The 20,445-nt window shown below is 34.0% G+C and overlaps 1 protein-coding gene across 16 annotated transcripts in view; it reads right to left on the bottom strand.

The window, feature by feature from the left end:
* The window catches only part of RALGAPA1 (Ral GTPase activating protein catalytic subunit alpha 1), a 323,646-nt gene that overhangs the window by 6,795 nt on the left and 296,406 nt on the right, over window positions 1-20,445 (bottom strand). For 8 of the 16 annotated variants that reach the window (XM_033188254.1, XM_033188265.1, XM_033188253.1 and 5 more), the window contains 2 exons: window positions 3,897-4,021; window positions 3,295-3,325 (listed from right to left, as the gene is read on the bottom strand). In XM_033188254.1, the coding sequence (XP_033044145.1) occupies window positions 3,318-3,325; window positions 3,897-4,021 (133 nt within the window). In that variant the 3' untranslated portion in view covers window positions 3,295-3,317. Of the gene's footprint in view, window positions 1-3,294; window positions 3,326-3,896; window positions 4,022-20,445 lie in introns of those variants that run through there. The other 8 variants (XM_033188250.1, XM_033188251.1, XM_033188259.1 and 5 more) reach the window with 2 other exon arrangements.

Genomic DNA, 20,445 nt, shown 5'->3' with positions numbered 1-20,445 from the left:
TGCAGGAAACTAATTATTCTGTTGGCACTTACTAATATTTAAGATATTTATAAAATAACTATCTTCTAAGGAGCTAAAATATTTTATTTCAGAACATTTCAAAGCCTGAGTAGTTTAAATAACTTTTAAAGAAGGACATTGAGCTAACAAAGGTTATCTAAAGCAATGGCTAAATTTTGATGATCCATCCCACTCAAAGATTCAAAGAAATAGATCTGACCATCATAAATCCCATCCTATCTACATATGGGAAGATAGATTTTTCAAATTAACAGCACAACTGAAGTTAGAAGGCAGACTAGATACTACTCTAGGTTTTCATAGTCACTCTGGATTATCTCTGAATTTGGTGTCATAAAAATTATAATTGAATTTTATTAATTTTATAATATTCCTTTAAATAGGAACTCCTATATTCTCCAAAAATAATTATAAAAAGTGTTATGTATGTATAGATATATGTTTGTGGATGTATATCTATGTATATATGAAGACAGAAACACCTATCAACCCTTTAGTTGTTAAACAGCTAAAATCTGTAACGTAAAGACATAATACTTCAAAAAATTATGAGCATATTTTTAATGTTGAAATTGAGAAAGTTAAACCAATTAATATTTACTATACACTTTCAGCAAAACAGGATCCTGTTTCTTGTTGACATTCTAGAATTTCTCTTATTACAAAATAAAAAAAGCTGACGTTGAAAAGACAATGTAACATTGGGAGACACAAGTACATACTGAACAAACAGTGTAATCTGGCCAAGAAGAGCAGTAATTTCATTTTAAAGTTTAAATTAAAGGAGAGGTGTTTGTAAATATGAAAAAACTTTAAGAAGTCACTAAAAACTTTTGATATTTTCCACACACATGCCTGACAAAGATAAAGGGAATTTTTCCTGTAATTTTTTAAAAATAAAAGACAAGAAAAATCTAATAATATTTTAATGTAGTTATGAAAGATCAACAAAGTGTGACATCACGATATTTCCCTCAATGACCTTAGGGATAAAAATAATTTCCCTTAAGTATCAGTCTACTGCCACAGACAGTACATTTTGAGAAAATACAGTTATGAAATTTACGGATCAACTATGATGCACCAAAATCTTTCATATCTATTTTAATAATACTGAAAGTAACACGGAAAAATGTTTTCTCGGATTTAAATGTCACCACAGTTGATATGCACGTTACCGCTAACCAGAAAGTGGGTTTTAGATAATCTTGAACCAAATTAAGAAATCTTAAAAAAATATTATTTTTCTATACTATTCCACTGAATATAATTATGTTATAGGGTTGGTTAGACAGAATATAATCACCATTCTGGCATTTCTTTAAAACTTAATTTCAAATGACTATATTAGTATTGATTACTACTATTTTATATACACAGGGTGTGCACAGGATATCTAAAGTTGATTTTCAATTGCAATTATGAATCCATTTCCTCAATGTGGTGAACACATTTTATACCTATGCTAGAAAAAAGATTAAAAACTTTACACTATTATGTCATTTTTGCAAACCGGCAGTCAGGTCCAAACTGCTATTATGCAGCTTATTTTATGTCTTCTCTGTCCACTTTGACGTATAACTTTAAAGGGAGCTCTCTATGTATGGGATTTATGACAGAAAAATTTAGATTTGAGATAGCGGAAAAAAATTATTTTTCAGATTCTATGTTTTTGCTACTGTAAGAGTAAATATTTCATTTTTATTTTGTGTTGAACTGAGAACCACTCTGATAAAAATTTCTGTCATAACTATTAAAGTCTGCAAAAACTTATATAGAAATGTATTCAGTAATACTGGCACAAGTTATTTACAAGCAAAAACACCCTTTTGAAAATTAGAGTGCATATTAAAATTAGAGAATAAGTTCTTAAATGCAGTGATAACTCTAAAAAATTAACTGAAAAAAATTTGTAGCATAATATTAGGTTCATGTTCAAATTCACATTTTTACTACTGTTTAGACAATCATAAGTGTTATTTTAAACAACTTACACAATAATTTTGTAAGACACATTAAAAATGAAGCCAACAGAACCTTGACTTGGCTGCTGTAGCATCCTTTAATGTCTCAGAAGTGAGAACACTACTCACTTCCATAATACCTGGCCAAATGTGCAGGATAACATGCAAAATATGGGGAGAACATTAAGATGACAAATATGAAAGAGTACAGCTGGTAAACAACGACACATGAGAACTGAACAGTCTTTATCAATTTAAGTGGGAAAGTTAGCCCAAGTGTGGTTCTATTATCAATATTTTTCACTTGTGAAATTTATAGCTTGACTATATGATACACAAATGTTATTCATATCTCTTTTAATGTAGTCTGACATTTTAGCAGACATTCTCCATTATTAAACAATAAAACTGGCAGATATACTTAGTTATTTTGCTGTTCATTAATTTTTAATATTTCTCTTTTACCATCTTTTTTAATGCCAAACTGAGTAATTTTGAATAGTGTCAATCCATTAAAGTGAATCTTAGACTTTTTATTTCTTTCAAAGGATTCAACCTGGTCTAATACGGTTTTCTCCTTGCTATAGGTCTTTTATACTATCTGAAAGGGATCTAAATTTTTTTGTAAAATTATTTTTCTAATGGCAATTTAATGATGACAGGAATGGAAGCTTTAATTTCACGAACTAAATCTCAATTGAGAATTACAGTAACTTTTTTCCAAATAAATTAGGCTAGAAAAGAAGTGTTGTGCCTTTTGAATTTACTTAATATAAAGAAAACTTATTTAATATAAAGAGAATTTGAAGGTTTATTATGATGAACTTTAAGCATATTATGTTCTCTTTTCCTGCTTTCCTTGAATACCACTACAACAGTCATCTTTGTATTTCAGGTGCCTAGTGAAGTGCAAGGCACACAGAGAGTTATCATTTGATGAGTTAGGATATCCCATAACAATGCAACACATCACAAAATACAAAGACACACTACTTCAGTTCAATAGTACTACTTTTTCATGCTGAGAAACAGAAAAAAAAAAGGTCAATATAACAAGGTGTAACTAATTTCAACCAAGGGATTCTATTATTAGTTATTTTTATCCCCAAACCATGTTAGTGTTTCATGCAGACCTGGGTTAGTCAGTATAATACTGGAAAAAATTTAGTGACAATTTCTGAAATGTTTAGTATGAACTGGACAGTGTTAAGTTTATTTATTGTTTAAGTTACAAGCTTAGAGCTTGCTAATTTTGAAAAAAGGAAATGGGAGAAGAACAGAGGGTGTTTTGGTTGACACTTTGTCTTACCTTCAGATAAACAGAACTGATATTTAATGATCTAAAGAGGGAAAATAAATGAAACAATCATAAGGAGTGCAAGATATTACAGAATAGGAAGGCCACGAGTCATTTATTTTCTTACTGATTTCTTCAAAATTAATCGTAAAATGCAGTACCCTCTTACAATCTTTAATTATTATAACGTAAATTACAATATTAAGTACTTCTAAATCTAGACCAGTTATTTTAGCTTTATCTGTAAAATCAGAGATGATGGGGTGATATTTTTGGCCATAAAATTTGATCCTCTGAAGTTCAGAGTGCAAGCTTAACTTTTATTTCTTTTGCAGATACTTCAGAAATGATTCCAGAAGATGCAAGAGTCACTGAATATTAGCTCATATAAAATGTGGTACATGTACTTTTATGAAGATTGTTGACTTTTTAAGGAACTGCATTTAGGTAAAAGAAACCATAAATCAAATTTATAGGCCAAATTCAAATATTAAATAGTGATAAAAAATTCATATTTCAATGATTAGATTTTTTTTCAAGCAAGTTTTTAGAACAAAAGGGTACTGCATTTCAAGTTCCAATAACAAGTAACTAATACTCGCTTTTAATCTTACCGGCATCAGATGGTAAATGGTGGTAGGGAGCTGGAGAAAAAACCTGTGCTGCAAAATCTTCAAATGTTGTTGGTTCTAAGTGGTGCTGGACAATTGTTTGCAGGTACCGTGCTCTCTCCTCATAGCTGATTTCCTTTGGTTAAGGATAAACTTAAGTGCAGCTTATACTGGAAAAAAATCTTATCAAAAATGACTGCTATGATTGCTAAGCCATTACTTCTTAATAAATAGAATTATTCACTAATTATTCTTATGTATCATTAACAGTATGGCTTTTTAAAGTGCAAAACTATAGTTTTTAATGTAAGTTTACTCTTCATGATGCCACTATAAATGACAGCTTAACAGGGAGACATTTATTAGATAATAATTACAATAATACTAAACTGCTGAAATGAAGGAAGTTAACAGTTTACTTGAGAAAGGATTCAATTTCTATCAGGAGTCTAGGCTGAAATTTCTATCAGCCTAGGCTCATCTTATCTTGTTAATCACATCTGCAGATTTACTCTCAAAAGCCACACAATAAACATCGTAATGTTGCTTAAGATACTATGTCCAAAATTCTGTTTTTCATTTGTAAAGATTTATTGTGAAAAATTCCTACATATCTTCTTCTTTTTCTAAAATCCCTGCATTTTCTCAACAATTGTTCTCATTTTGAATGGAAGACTACTGTTGCTGTAATCCTCGAATAACTCCATGTGGTTAAGATAAATACATAGCTGAATCTGTATGCTGGGAAAAAATACCTAGTCAATTATAACACTGAAACAAGCAGGAATATTTGCAAAGAGTCCACAGGACTCCTAAATACTGTCTAACAAAGCATCTCCAGGGCACTGACACTGACAGAAAAATACTGTAGTTCCCTTTCACCACATTTTCTTCTCTGATATTATTGACAAGCAACCAGTACCTTGAAGTGTTGTTGCTTTTGAACAACCCACTCCAGGCTTCCTGTTTCAGCAGGCCTGATTGTGCTGTTAGCACAGAGAGGGCGAGAAAGAGAGAGAATATTTCTGTTGTTCACGAAAGCAACTATGGAAATGGCTGTCAAAATGTAGAGCAGCAGGCAGCAACATACAATTATCAGGAAAAACTCACATGCTGACTTCATGTCGTATAGTTCCTGAACTGAGAAATCAGTTAACCTTTCTTTTAAAACTTTTAAAAGTTTCCCTGTGGTACTCAGTGTGCTATGTTGACAGGCTTCACATAAGACATTTAAATAAGGATAATAAAAATTTGTCTACCAGTTCTTCTTTTTTTCCAATGAATTTTTCCCCAAAGTCCACTTTAATATTTCCCCTCAAAATTCCTTATTTTTTAAAATTGCAATTTAATTATTATATAGTTATAAAATTCTAGAAATTGTAGACTAAGCCTACAAGACCCAAAAAATAATTTGAGAGGAAGATAATTTTAAATAATTCAATGGGAGATACCACAGCCAGTTAATTATATTTACAAGTTTACTAAGAAGAGGAAAAAAAAAAAGTAAAAGAGTTAAAGGCAAGACTATATTCATTATGCACTTGGACTTTGATTGTGGTATCTTTTGCTAAGTGGCTTTCATATTACAATTTATCTGCTTCCATTACAATTTATGTATCAAATATGAAAATCACCTTGAATCCCAATTCCTAGCAATCTATTACTTTCCATTCTGTACACTGGGGATGAACTTCAAAAGAATTTTACTTCTGAGGTGGGAAGCAACAGGACAAGATGCATATTAAAATGATCAGCATCAAGGATTTTACATGAGAATAATACAGACATTTTTGAGTCTTAACATAAACAAGTAATATAGCACACCTTTAAAGGGGGTATATGGTTATAAATGGAAGAGGATGAAACTGATGGTACAATCTAAATAATACCACATATCTCACAACTTGTTGGAAAGTACTTTTTTCATTGGGGGAGATTCACAGCTGCCGAATTTTCTGCAGTTAATAGAGTCCTTTGATTCACAGCAGTGCCCCTTGTACAAAAAATACTGGCCTTTGTGTATTACCAGAAACTAATTTTCTATTTGGCTGAAAAGGGAAAAATGGGGTTATTGCTTCTCCCTCCTACAGAGCTTTTCATTATGCCTGATGCACTCAACTTCTAAGCTCTTCTGAGAAAAAAAATAACTGAAGAGGCAAGAGGTAGAAAAATGAGCTTGTTAGCACATTAGAAGTGAAGTATCTTGGTGGGCCCTAGAAATTCCCAGTGGTGTGTTAACTTATCACTCTATGCATGCTGGCACTGATAGTCTTCCAATTGATCACTCTCTTTTCGCACCAAAGGTGCTGCCAGGAAGCAAAGGCTGAAGGCCCACAGGAGAACAGTCTGCTATCAAAACAAGCTGTTTTTAAAAGTCTGCTTGAATGGGTAAAACGCTTCATGAAAAGTAGGGTGGAGACACCTACCTGCTTTTAAAAATGTTCTACTTTCAGAGGGCCTATAAATGAAATATTTTACCTTATTATATTTAGAGTTTATAATAAAAATTAGGCAGAAGGAAAGCAAATGTTAATATTTCTAAAGCAGGGAGGATATTTCTAATGTAGTAGATTCATCAAAGCAAGAAAATGATTATCTAGCTAAAATACATTTTGCAGACTAATTCTACTTCCTTATATAAAAAGAGGCTTATAAAATGGAAAAAACTCTAATACACAGCTGCACAAAACTAAAATTATCCAGATATAACATATTCATTTTGTATAAAAAATATATTTAATAAATTTACAATAAATCAAATAAATCTCATTATTGAAAACAATGCTTTCTAAAATTATTTTTAAAAGTTCAAGTCTAGGTGGCGCAGTGAAGGGAAGCAATCATTAACGGTTGAATTTAAATGAAAAAACTACAGTGCTCATCACTTACTAGGTAAGTTTCCTTTTTGGGGGGTCATCTACAGGAAACACTGTTAGCTTGATAAAATAATTATATCTAAGGTAAATCACCTTCTAAAAGCTAAATGATCTTTATAAGTTTCCCAGTTTGATGTAGCAAAATTAATAAATAACAACATGAAAACAAGCCAACCCAATCTACAGGACTTACATCTTCCCCCACTCCCCGCCTTTTTTTTTTTTTACTTCCGAAAACATGTATTAAGGAAATATAATAAACTCTAAGCACTTAAACCACAGTCCTGAGTCCACAATGAGGTGCTTTTTGTGATTGAGATGATTAAAGTTCCAAACAGTGCTGTTAGAATCTGCAATTGTAATCATCCAAAGTAGTTAATTCCTATATCTCATTATAATAGGTTAGACAGTTATTCCATAAAAGGCATCTCTCTAGGGAAGAGTCATTAGTACATATACATTGAGTGGCACATGAACTCCACAGCTGGCAACAACAGGACAACTTAAGCTATAGCTTTATATGGTGAGTGCATGTTGCCACTGGCATTGAAATTAAAAAACTGAAATGGGTAGGATGATAAAAAGGTGAAGGTAAACAAAGAAATTCAGAACAAAAATTTAAAGTACTAATCTAAGTTGAAGTAAGCAGATTTTGGTTGTAAATTTAAAACAACCCAAGCCAAAATTAGCTAATAAAAACCATGTGATGAGGGAGACTTTTAGCTAGTAGGAATCTTTAATACAGAACTAGCCAATCAAAAAAAAAAATAACACACAGGTGCTGCAATCACAGCAATATAATTATCCACTAATCCTCCTTCCGCTTTCTACAAAAGGAAAAAAGGGGGGAAGGAATATTACTATTCTAAAAATAAGGGAACAAAACATCTATAGTGTAAAGAAATAAGTTTAAATCTAATCTGTAATTAATTAATATTAAGTTAACATCATTACATATTTTAGGTTATTACTCTTGATTTTAAGCTTCAAGACCAGCTATTAAGAAACTGGGTTCAAGCCGGGCGCGGTGGCTCACACCTGTAATCCCAGCACTTGGGAGGCTGAGGCGGGCGGATCACGAGGTCAGGAGATGGAGACCATCCTGGCTAACATGGTGAAACCCCGTCTCTACTAAAAATAAAAAAAATTAGCCGGGCGTGGTGGCGGGCGCCTGTAGTCCCAGCTACTCGGAGGCTGAGGCAGGAGGATGGCGGGAACCCGGGAGGCGGAGCTTGCAGTGAGAGGAGACCACACCACTGCACTCCAGCCGGGGAAAGATAAGCATAAATTTTCTGTGCCATAATTTATCTGTATGTTAAATGTGGATACATCTGTAAGTTAAACAGGGATACCATCACCTGCTCACTTCATAGGGTGTTGAAGATAAAGGATACAAATACGGGGTAACACAAAAGTGCCCTGACACCTGTCCTGAAATAGTTTATTTTGACCTTTGGCTCACATCTTTGTAAATAGCAGGTGCTGTCTCTAGGAGGACAATTTTTGATGTCAATTTAAGAAATGTACCTGTATTCATGTGCAAGAACTCTTTGATAATACTACTAATATTTCTTGTTTGCGGCATGTACAGAGAGAGGCACTTTTGACTTATTCTGATGCAAGGAAACTGATTTCTCAAGGGGGAAAAAGACAAAAGATACCGCAGAAGGTTATGCAGTATCAAGTATTTCAACTTCATTAACACATAGAAGAATAGATAAAGGTAGATTTGGCTTTAAAGAAGCAACACTTTTCATTCTCCACAATAATTTTACTAATCTGGTAATTCTGAACTGCTGTAGTGTTATAAAAGGGAAAGCTTTCAGTTTTGTAATTCCATGGCACAACCAGTAGGCTGTATAAACATTCAGTTCAAATCTAATTGGTGACTAGTCTGAAAGAAATGGAAATGTGTGTATATATATGTATGTGTATACATACATTATACACAATAATGAATATAAGGTGTAATTTTCACAAAAAGGAATTATAAAAATTACAACTTGTAAGCAGATGTCAAAGATCTGTATAATTGCTTATTTTCCTTTCAAGTTCGGGTTTCATGTTTTATTTCCTAAACAAGAAAAAACGATTGGCTTATTTTAAAATAAAGGCAAGTATAAAGTGTTTATATCTGTGCTCAATGGCATAGTCTCAAGAATTTAAGGCCCATTCTGAAATTCTTAGTTTAGTAAGCACTTCCCTACACTCATATATTTCTATAGCTTCTTTGTGGTTTCAGCACTTAGGAATTTTATCTCCCTTCTCTAGACAGAAGATTCCAAGAATAGTAAGCATAGGAAGAGGGAGCATTCCAATAATTACTTAGAAATGGTGCCTACTGATTAAAAAAATTTTTTTGGAGAGTGCAACTTAAGTCATATTTGAGTTGTAACTTAAAGTAGCTGAAATCTGAGTACTACTTAAGTAGAGCAGATTAGAGTAAATTATTCAATACTCATGAAGTTTGTAAGGTTGGTAGCCTGAAATTGGCTATGGTGAGTTTCTACATCATACATCTTGAAGACTGCTGCAAATCACCCACCTACCAGGCCCCCCCTTAGAGAGCTCTTAGGCTTGTTCTTCTACTAAATACACTTTCTTAAGAAATAGTTTTTGTCCCCAATTCTCGGGGGACAGATTTGGTGGTTCTTCAATGTTACTTCTTCACTTTAGAGACTAGTAATCCAGCCATTCTACTTATGTTATTGATATTTTAATTGTCCATTTTGTGGTTACAGACTAGTGGTGAGACCAATGCCACAGGGACAGAGACCTTGTCTTCTTACCTTTATGTCTTCAACACCCAACACAGGGCCTGGTAGTATTCAATGACTGTTCACAGCTTCTAGAAGGAATGAATAAAGTTGGTTCCATAGTGGATTAGGAGATGTCTGTTATGCTGACAGCCCCTTTCCTCTAATCCCCATATGGCTCCATAAAGGCAAACCTTTTTGGGGCAAACATAGTTGGAACTTTCCTAGAAATGGATTTAGAGTTTGAATCTTTCTTGTGAGAAAGATTTTGGTTCTTACCATGCCCCTTGATCTTGCTGGCCCTCTCTGGAACCAAAAAAAAAAAAGGTAAATAAAGCACAATGTATAAATATGTAAAGTATTACATTAAGAGAAAAGAAAATTGATAATTACTTCTTTAAATCCACATAATCTTAAAGAAAGATTTTTTTCTTTTTTTTTCTTTTTTTTTTTTTTTTTTTTGAGACAGAGTCTCGCTCTGTCGCCCAGGCTGGAGTGCAGTGGCCGGATCTCAGCTCACTGCAAGCTCCGCCTCCCGGGTTCACGCCATTCTCCTGCCTCAGCCTCCCGAGTAGCTGGGACTACAGGCGCCCACCACCTCGCCCGGCTAGTTTTTTTGTATTTTTTAGTAGAGACGGGGTTTCACCGTGTTAGTCAGGATGGTCTCGATCTCCTGACCTCGTGATCCGCCCGTCTCGGCCTCCCAAAGTGCTGGGATTACAGGCTTGAGCCACCGCGCCCGGCCGAAAGATTTTTTTCTTTAGGCAATGTAATTATAACTCATAATTTAGCATTGAAACAAACATTTCCCCCATTGGTTGTGATAATTTTTTTAAAGTTTAAAATTTTTTCATAAATTCTACAATGGTATGAGACAATGAATTTAGTCCAACTAATTCTATTGGCTTAAGTGGCCATTTATAGAGAAGGAAAAAAGGGAATAAGAAAATCTTTACAGAGAAAATTAAATGAAGTGTAATTTCAAATCATTTTAGGCAGATTTCCAAAACTGCTCTGTATACCATAAGAATAGAAGTAATAATACCCTTGAAGAATAACACCTGAAAAATGTTAAAAATTTAGGTTTTTAAAAAGGTCACCTTGAAAGAGGTTATCCCAAGACAAGGCATCATTTACTGAGAATATTTAGGACAGTTTGAACTAGAGGAAGGATATATCCATCAACATTACTTTCAGGAAGCTTGGTAAAATTAGTTTATTTTACTAATGTTTATGGGCAGCAATAAGGCTTGCCTGAATGGAGAGTACAGAGATTTGCTTGGATAAACAAAGCTGTTGATGGATAGAGCTGAGACTAGAATCTTGGTCTTTTAATTAATAGTCCAATGCTCTCTCTACATCCAGTCTCAATGACCTGGGTGTAGTGTGGTGAAAAAGCAAAGGTATATTAGGCCTTTTAGTTATCTCAAAATAATCAATATTAGCTCAAATTCTAAGACTGGTAATTTTTGAAAGATGTTTGTTTACATATTAGTAGAGTAAAATACTATTTGCTATACTATAGTTTACTATACATTAGTGACTATACTACACAGTAAAACCCCTTGCATATTCTAAAATAAAAATTTGAAAACAAACCACATTTGGCACTTCAGTTTTAAAAGGCCTTGAAATATCTTTAAACATTCTGAGGCAATATCATTATACAGGGTCTTGAAAAAAGAATGAAAAATAAGAATTTTATTGAGATATAGCATATGGGTAGATATATTTTACAAGTACATCTCAAGGATCTCATGGTTATTATCAGTAGTAAAGTAGAAAATTTTCCGAAATACACAGGGTAATTAGTATCTCATGGACTAATATACATTGTTCATTTATAAGATGAAAGCAAACTATACTGCTTACCTTATAAAGCAAGATCTGATAAATTAAGATCTGGCAGAGGGAAAGATACTCCATTTCTTTCCCACTCTAATTTCTTCCAGAAACATGCAGTCTAGTTCACATGTAGTAAAAAATAAAATTCCCCTAAACAAACTGCATGAATCTTTTTATTAATATTGCTTATACTATGTTAATAAAAATTCCTCTGAAAGTCTGCAACAGGTTATGACAAATTATTGTCTATTTTTAAGATGCCTTATATTCATGAAATTCTTTAGTAGTTGATACTATCTACACCATGAAGGAAAAGCTGTGATTTGTCAGAGCAGACAAAGCTGGGCTTTAATCCATCCTTTTAACCATATTGCCAAGTCTATATTGTTTTCACTGCGTCTCAATTAGGAGACAGGCAGGACACCTGGTACTTCTTTATCTAAGTCCCATGGGCTGCCAGATGACTCAAAATCCGTAACAGGTGCTAAGGCAGTGTGAGGATAGCCCTATTATTGAAAGCTGGAGTTGAATAAAATTTGGACCACATATAATTGCTCATAAATCAGTCAATTACTAAATGAAAACATTAAGTAAAAAGTTGATAAGCCCAATTCCACCAAAGTTTGTGTAAATACATTTAAAAAGATTAACCTTAAATAAATAGGCTTAAAAATTTAAACCTACCTAAAGGCTCTGAAAATCCTTCCTGATTTAATAATCCAATAATCATTGGTGGGTTTCAAAAAGCACTAATATGATTATCCAATATGTATGTGTGCGTGTGTGTGTGTGTGTGTGTGTGTGTGTATATATATATATTCTACTTTCATGAAAGTTGTATGAAGCAAAACAAAAACTAGGCTATCTGGATTTCAAATTTAGTGAAATTATAATGTTCTCTCATTTAATGAAATTATAATGTCCTCTCATTCTTGGAAAGATCTACTTGGACCCTGTCAGAAGACTACAAAAAGGAAAAAAAAAAAAAAAACCAAATAAGTGAAATTTTACAGTGTACAATTACTTAAGTGTTATCTCTACCTAAATGTGCACTAATTTAATTAAGATTTTATTTAAGTGCTATAATTATTGGGAATACAAAAAAAGTGATTTTATTATCATAGTAAGTAGAAACAAAGTACAGTAAACTGTCATTTAAGACAGTGTCATAGAATCTATGATAAGCAGTACATTGGCTTAAACTAATGCACTATATGCCCCCAGGGAATGATAGGCTTAGACACTGGACTTTAACATCAAAATCTATCCATTAATCTTGACTTAAATACAATCTATTCTGCAGTAAAAGGAAGAATGGGCATTCAATGAATTACTGTTTTTGAAATACTGCACTGGTGCCCATTTACTAAAATTACTTAAGAGAACACAGGATATGAAATACTAGTAAATTTTACAGATTTACTGATTTTACAAAACATGCACTTGAATTTCCCCAAATCTAGCAAGAGCATCCCATTAAAAAAATTTACAGATTTAAAAGGTTTCTTAAAATACCTCTTCCTTATCCTATTTAAGAACACGCTGCATAAATTATAATACTGCAATATAATTTAGTCAACTTCATTTCAGCTGAAAAGAAAGAATCATCTATGGGGGTCAGAATCCCTGGAGTCTGAAAATAAGCATTAATTTTTTTTTCAGGTTGTAGATCATTGTTTCTTTGCAACAGAACTACCCAACTGTTTGCTGATAAAGCTGACTAGAAGAAAACAGAAAGGCCAAGAGAAGTGTTTATATAAATATCAGGGCATACAATATTTCATAAAAAAGGAAACAACCTGCACATTAAAAAAAATCCAACCAGAGGGAATTCAATGAGTGAGATAATCATACACGACTGAAATAGTTATGAGCTACTCATTTAAATGATAAATCCAGCATTTAACCTTAAGATGTGCTGACTAATTTATCGTTAGTGGATTATTTTAGCACTTGTGTTACGCAGAAATTTAGTTTACATTTCTATACTAATATCGTTTATATGTATTCAGATGGTATTTGGGAATCCTAAAAAGCAAAAAGTAAATTAAACCAAATTTATAACCTTATCTGACATGTGAATTGTGATGATTTTATCTACTTCACCTCAATTAAATTCTTATGAAGATAAAAAGTTCCTTATTTTCATCTAATAAAAAACATAAGGCAAAACTGACTTATGCTCTGCAATAATCTAATGGGCTAAAAATAGATAATGGCATGTTAATAAGGAATTACTACAGGTGGTTGCTTATATTCATTTGCCTTCTTTTTTGATAGTAGCTACGTGCTAAATAAAAGCCAACATTTTTATCAAGAGACTAAGTAAATGTAGAAACATCAGTTCTGCAACAGCTATTTTTGCTTCTTTTCTGAACAGCAATTAGTAAAGCAACCCCTTCCCCTCCTCCCTAGTGCTGTCAAGCTGTTCAGAGCAGTTTGCAACTCGACAATGGTACCATTGTGAATGCTCTCTGGGCTTCCTTCCCACAGAGAGTTAAATGGGCAGTTCCTGCTGCCCATGATTGGTGTCCAGTGAAATAATACTCAAGAGCCAGGTTTTATCAGCTTCACGCCAAAGAAGTGAAGCCAGGGAACCCAAGCCTTCATATCATACTGGACCATATGCCAACCCTGATGGCCCCAAAGGTTTATCACTAAGAATCAGGATCCATCATGTCCCTTGTGAAATTTCACTTCACATACCTTATGTGAAATGCAAAGCTTCACTAAAAACTGAACCTTCTTTACAATTGGCATGAACAGATGGACGGTAACAGTGGTTTGGCAAGCAAAAGTTAAGATTTAAATAGGCTGTATTCTAGTGTTTGAGAGGAATAGCAGTTAGAAGAAAATGGATAGATTTGTGACCCATAGTTTAATTTTAATTCCATTATTGTTATTAAAAATTTAATATCAAAAGGCCTATGTTTAGTCAATGAAAAGAATGAATGAAAAGCACTTCAGTTCCTATGTCAAACATGTTTAAAGACTAATTTCAGCTTTACATCTTTTTTTCTTTGCTCTTTGAAATCCCCAAATAGCATCTGAATCTACGTTGTTTTCATATTTAAACAAGGAGTAGAATAAAACTCGTACATTATGTAGTAGGTGTGGTGAACAATAATGTGAGCGGAGCAGTGCACAGTCATCACTAACTGCAACATCATAGGGTTTTAGTACAGAAAAAAAAAAAAAAAAAACCCCTATTCCAGCACAGGTGAGAAGCTGATAAAGATAGAAGTAAACTTCAAGTTTGGTTGTTTTTAGGGAATACTGTAGTTTGTCCATGCCCTGATGGAGTTCTCTTTCTTCTCGTGCACTGTGATATGACCCAACTGTCCAGATTGGCATATGTGGACCATACTGCTACACCAAATTTGACAAAACAGATAAGATGGTGGTAATGCTTTCTTTTGGTATTTTTGTTGTTGTTGCCATGGAGCCAATGTATTATAAGACTAGGACAAAAGTACTTTATTCATCAATAACGTGTGAAAGTGTAATAATGTGTAAAAACTCAATAATTGTATAAAAGTATCTCATAGGAAAAGTGTAAAGGACTGTTGTGCAAGAATGAAGAGTCTATTATGAATCTATCATAAGAAATATGAAAATCTCAGATGCACTTTTAAAAATGATACATATGTACAAATATTATCAAACATTTAGAGACCTTTTTAGTCTCATTGAGAAAATGCAATACTGGCTATTAGCCTGGCAATTATTGCTTAACTAATTATCATAAAAAAGACTTTATGAAAATAATGATCAATAAACATTTTGGAAAGGCTCTGCTAGAAAATGAAAAATAAGAAATTCAAGCTGTAACTGTTTTGCTAGTCAACAGGTAAAAAACACACAAAAGTACAAGGAACTGTTACCTTAGACACTGGCTGCCATAAAATAATGAGTAGCATTAGAAAACCATATTTATGTTGATTTTCTTTCTGCTTGACTATATTATCTGGTTTTGACCTATTTCTTGATCTTTATCTGCTACTGCTCTTCCCTTTATATCATCCAGCAGTACTGAACACCTTTTATCTCTTGACCATATCACACTTTTATGCCTCCATGCCCACTTCTTACCCCTAAAAACTCTTCCCTGACCATATCTGCCTAGAAAAGTCCCATGTGTCTTTGAAATATTAGCAGAATTCTTCCATAGTAAAGTGATTCCTCTAATTTCTATCCCATTCTCTCACCCTACTATCCTCTCCCACTTAAAATTAATCACCTTTACCATACTACTTGGTCTATATCACTATTGCTGAATAACCCCAAATTGCTTAAGTTTATCATTAGTGCATTAAGTTCTTGGCAGAAGACAAAAATAGAAAATATCTCTAGAATTAAAATAACGTTAATAGAAATAGAAGTTGGCCATGTAATGAAGTCATTTTGGTGAGCTCCCACAGTTTAACTGTAAGTAATTATTGGTCAACAGTAGTAAAACCTTAAAGACTGTCTCTAGAGACCATTAAGAGACAATACTATTTTCAGACAGAATAAACCTTCTTTACTATTATCACAAAGTTATTACATATCAGAGATTCACATTTATTGCTTTTTGAAAGGACATGGATTTGCTAGACCAAAACTACCATCTTTAAAGGTATGCAGTACCTTTGAAATACAGTAACATCGGCAGGGCGTGGTGGCTCACACCTGTAATCCCAGCACTTTGGGAGGCCAAGGCAGGTAGATCATGAGGTCAGGAGTTTGAGACCAGCCTGGCCAACATGGTGAAACCCTGTCACTACTAAAAATACAAAATTAATTAGCTGGGCGTGGTGGCAGGCACCTGTAATCCCAGCTACTTGGGAAGCTGAGGCAGGAAGATCACTTGAAACTGGAAGGTGGAGGTTGCAGTGAGCTGAGACAGCGCCACTGCACTCCAGCCTGGGTGAAAGAGGAAAACTCTGTCTCAAAAAACAAAACAAAAACAAAAACACAGTAACATAATCAACAGGCATATACTGCCATTTTGAAAAGAATAGCTAAATAAATTAAAACTGACATAATCAAAAATATATTAGAGTCACTGGAGAAGTGTGGCACACATATGGGGCCCCTGTTTAAATAATTACTCTGTATACACAGACTGTAAAGACTACAAGACGTGGCAGCAAAACCCATGACAAGGGGATGTGTAAGCACAGCAAAAAGTTCTTTAATTGTAATGCCAGTCTTTAATACAGGAGTTTTTTGTTGTTGTTGTTTTGGAGACAGAGTCTTACTCTGCTGCCCGGGCTGGAGTGCAGTGGCGCAATCTAGGCTCACTGCAACCTCTGGGTTCAAGCAATTCTCATGTCTCAAGCCTCCTGAGTAGCTGGGATTACAGGCGTGTGCCATCATGCCTGGCTAATTTTTTGTATTTTTAGTAGAGATGGGGCTTCACTATATAGCCCAGGCTATATAGTGTCTTGAACTCCTGGCCTCAAGTGATCTGCTCGCCTTGACCTCCCAAAGTGCTGGTATTACAGGTGTGAGCCATCGCAGCTGGCTGAATACAGGAGATTTAAATCCTCCAATTATGGGCAGATTGTTAGGTAAAGAAGAATGTTTGCTCTTGGAGAGATCCTACTACAATGGTTACTACCAGTAGCACAATGGCTGTGAGCATTTCAAAGACCACAAAACTTGGATCACTTAGCTGGTGAGACATTTTATTTGAAGAATTATCGTTGCTTCTTTTGAAGAGAATGACCGTAACTATACATCTTAGTTGATTTAACAATCAATTTGACTTAACAACTAATCAATTTAACAACTAATCAATTTGTCCATGATATTTAAGACGTTCATAGAAAGCATGAAGAACAAATGGCACAAAATTTTAAGAGCTCCTAATGGACTCACTAACATAAGTGGTACAAATGTTAAAGCAGCAAAATTGGAAACTTTATCAGTATCCAGACTCCCACTGCTTCCTGCTACCGCTCTCCTGTTGCTACCACTTTCCTTGCCTTACAGCAGGAAGTATGAGCCTTCAGGGCTCAGCCTCATGCTGCCTCCTTCTTGGAGGGGACACCAAGATGTATCCTCCCCAAGCCATCTGCCACTGCCATCAAGTCAGAGGTGTCTTAGCTCATTTTTCTCCCTAAGAGATCTCCCAACCCCAAATGAAGTGAAAACCCTCATTAATGATGTCTGAAAATTATCTTCAGTAAACGATAATGGTCTCTAATAAAAATATACTACTGATTAAGTAGTCAAAATAAAAAACCCTTGTATGTGTGCTAGTCTGGCTTATTCATGTATAAGAGGCAATTTTCACTGATCCTAGGTTTCCTATTCTTACCTACCCAGCAAACTCTTAAGACTTGTAGCCTCGTTTAATACAAATCACAAACTATAAGTTACTACAAAAAATATTTGGGGGTTTTTCATTCTTAAAAGAATCCATGGCCGGGTGTGGTGGCTCACGCCTATAATCCCAGCACTTTGGGAGGCCAAGGCAGGCGGATCACGAGGTCAGGAGATCGGGATCATCCTGGCTAACATGGTGAAACCCCATCTCTACTAAAAATACAAAAATTAGCTGGGTGTGGTAGCATGTGCCTGTAGTCCCAGCTACTTGGGAGGCTGAGGCAGGAGAATTGCTTGAACCCAGGAGGCGGAGCTTGCAGTGAGCTGAGATCGTGCCACTGCACTCCAGCCTGGGCAATAGAGAGAGACTCCGTCTCAAAAAAAAAAAAAAAAAAAAAAATCCCTGCTAAATATAAACTTCAAAAATATAGATAATAAATACATCCACCTTGTTCTATTACAATAAATTACTAGCCATCTACCCTAGGCTAGGCACTGTGCTTGAAGTTAGTGAAATAAGGATAAGTAAGACTTGCTAATATGTACACATACAGTAAGTACTATAACAAAATGTTTTGAGGCAGTGTAAACAATAGTTTTGCATAGTGAAGTTTTTTTTGTTTGTTTGTTTTTTAAAAACAAAGGATATTTGGGTCATGAATAATGAGTATGTTAGGTAGAAAAAGTAGAGATGGGCATTATTGGGGTAACAACATGGGCCTGAAAAAGAAGAGCATTCGGGAATAATGAATATAACTTAGCTGGACACATAGTGTGCCCTGGACATCAGTGTGGTAGGAGATGAGGGTAAAGATGGGGGATGGAGCTGGGGAGGAGTACAGGTATATTTGACAAAACTACAGTGAGAAATATAAGGGTAGGGAGGGTAAGGTAAAAATAATTGCTTCCAGGTCATCAAAAAATTTAGACTTGTTTCAATAAGCAGTTAAGAGCCATCATAAGTCTTTTAGTATACAGATGGTTTCTTGACTTATGATGGGGTTACATCCCAAAATACTCATCATAAATTGAAAATGCATTTAATACACCTAACTTACTGAACATTATAACTTACCCGAGTTATAAGGATATAACCTTATAGCCTACTTTCAATGTGCCTGGAACACTTACAATAGCCTATAGTTGGGCAAAATCATCTAATGCAAAGCCTATATTTTTTCGAGACGGAGTTTCACTCTTGTCGCCCAGGCTGTAGTGCAATGGTATGATCTTGGCTCAGTGCAACCTCTGCTTCCCAGATTCAAGCAATTCTCCTGAATTTTGAATCATAATTCAAAATTCTAAGTACGATTTCCACTGAAATAGAAATTGTACCATCATAAAGCTGAACCATCCTAAACTGGGGACTGTCTGTACTAAGGTTTGCATTTTAGAAGAATATCCCAAGTGTCAATGTAGACAATAATAATGATAGCATCATTAACTCCCATGTAGCTACCATTTTCTGAACTCTTGCTACATGACAGATAGGTTACCTAGTGCTTCATGTGGATAATTTTACTTAATCCTTACATCATCCTGAATTTGGTACTATTATCCTCTTTTAACACATTAAATTAAGGATAACCCATACTTATTGATGTTATCTTCTGAGGAAATAATCTACAAAAGACAGTAGATACATAAAATTATATAGTTTCTCAATAAACTCATTTTCTTCTAACATGAAATGGCAACAACACTGACAGACCCCCCACCAAGAGGTTTTATAATGTTTTATCATAACGAAAGGCAACTGCATTAGCAGAACCAGTCAATTCCATTCCACTTAGTTTTGGCTCTCCTACTTTGCAACAGGTACTGTACATTTGAGTAGTAGAGCTTGAGGGATAATAAACTGTGACTAATTGAAGAATAATCACTGACTTCTGGTAATCTGCCTGATCAAGTTAAATAGAAACCCAATTCTGGTATTTAAGAAAAAGTCAAATCTAAACAGATTAGAAGAAATCAAATAATACTAGTTGTGGGAGGAAAGAATATTCTAAATCGAGGAATAAAGTATTCTTTTAAAATGCCATTTAATTATATAATATCCCCCGTACTGTATATTTCAGAATATTATACTTATATAATATACATATATGCATACATACAAAGCATTAAGACTATAAATTACAAGAATTATAACAGACATGTTGCATTTCATCTACTCAAACCCCACCTTTTGAGGCCCAGATTTTCTAAATATTCTTTCCTGATCTTCTTACTCCAAAGTAATTTCTTCTTCCTTGGAACTTTTATAGCATTTTATCTATAACCCTACCAGGAAATTTTCATTTAATCTTCTATTATAATTAGTAATGTACATATTATTCTCTCCTTGTTAAATTAAAAGCTTGTGAGGATAGGATTACTATCTGATTTGTCTTTTATCCCTCTCAAAATCTTTACTAACTGTGTAAGTGATCAATAAATATTTTTGAAGGAAGAAAAATTACAATTTTATTTCTTGACTTGATAGTTAAACTGTAATAACTCATTATCTAGTACATTTATGATTTATGTACTTTTCTCAAATTATAATTTGTAATAAGGATAAAAAGAAAAGAAAAACAGGGTACGTTAGTTAATTTTATGTAAACTTGGCTGGGTCATGGGACCTAGTTTTTGGTCAAACATCAGTCTAGATGTTACTGTTATATTTTATAATATTAATATAAAAAATATTATACTCATAATTACTGTATAATACTGTTATATTTATACTGTTATAGTTATATTTTAGATTTGATTACC

Source organism: Trachypithecus francoisi, unplaced genomic scaffold, assembly GCF_009764315.1.
Source record: "Trachypithecus francoisi isolate TF-2019V2 unplaced genomic scaffold, Tfra_2.0 Lachesis_group3, whole genome shotgun sequence".
Lineage (NCBI taxonomy): Eukaryota > Metazoa > Chordata > Mammalia > Primates > Cercopithecidae > Trachypithecus > Trachypithecus francoisi.
Note: the sequence above shows the minus strand (reverse complement) of the source record. Positions and strands in the feature narration are given on the sequence as shown.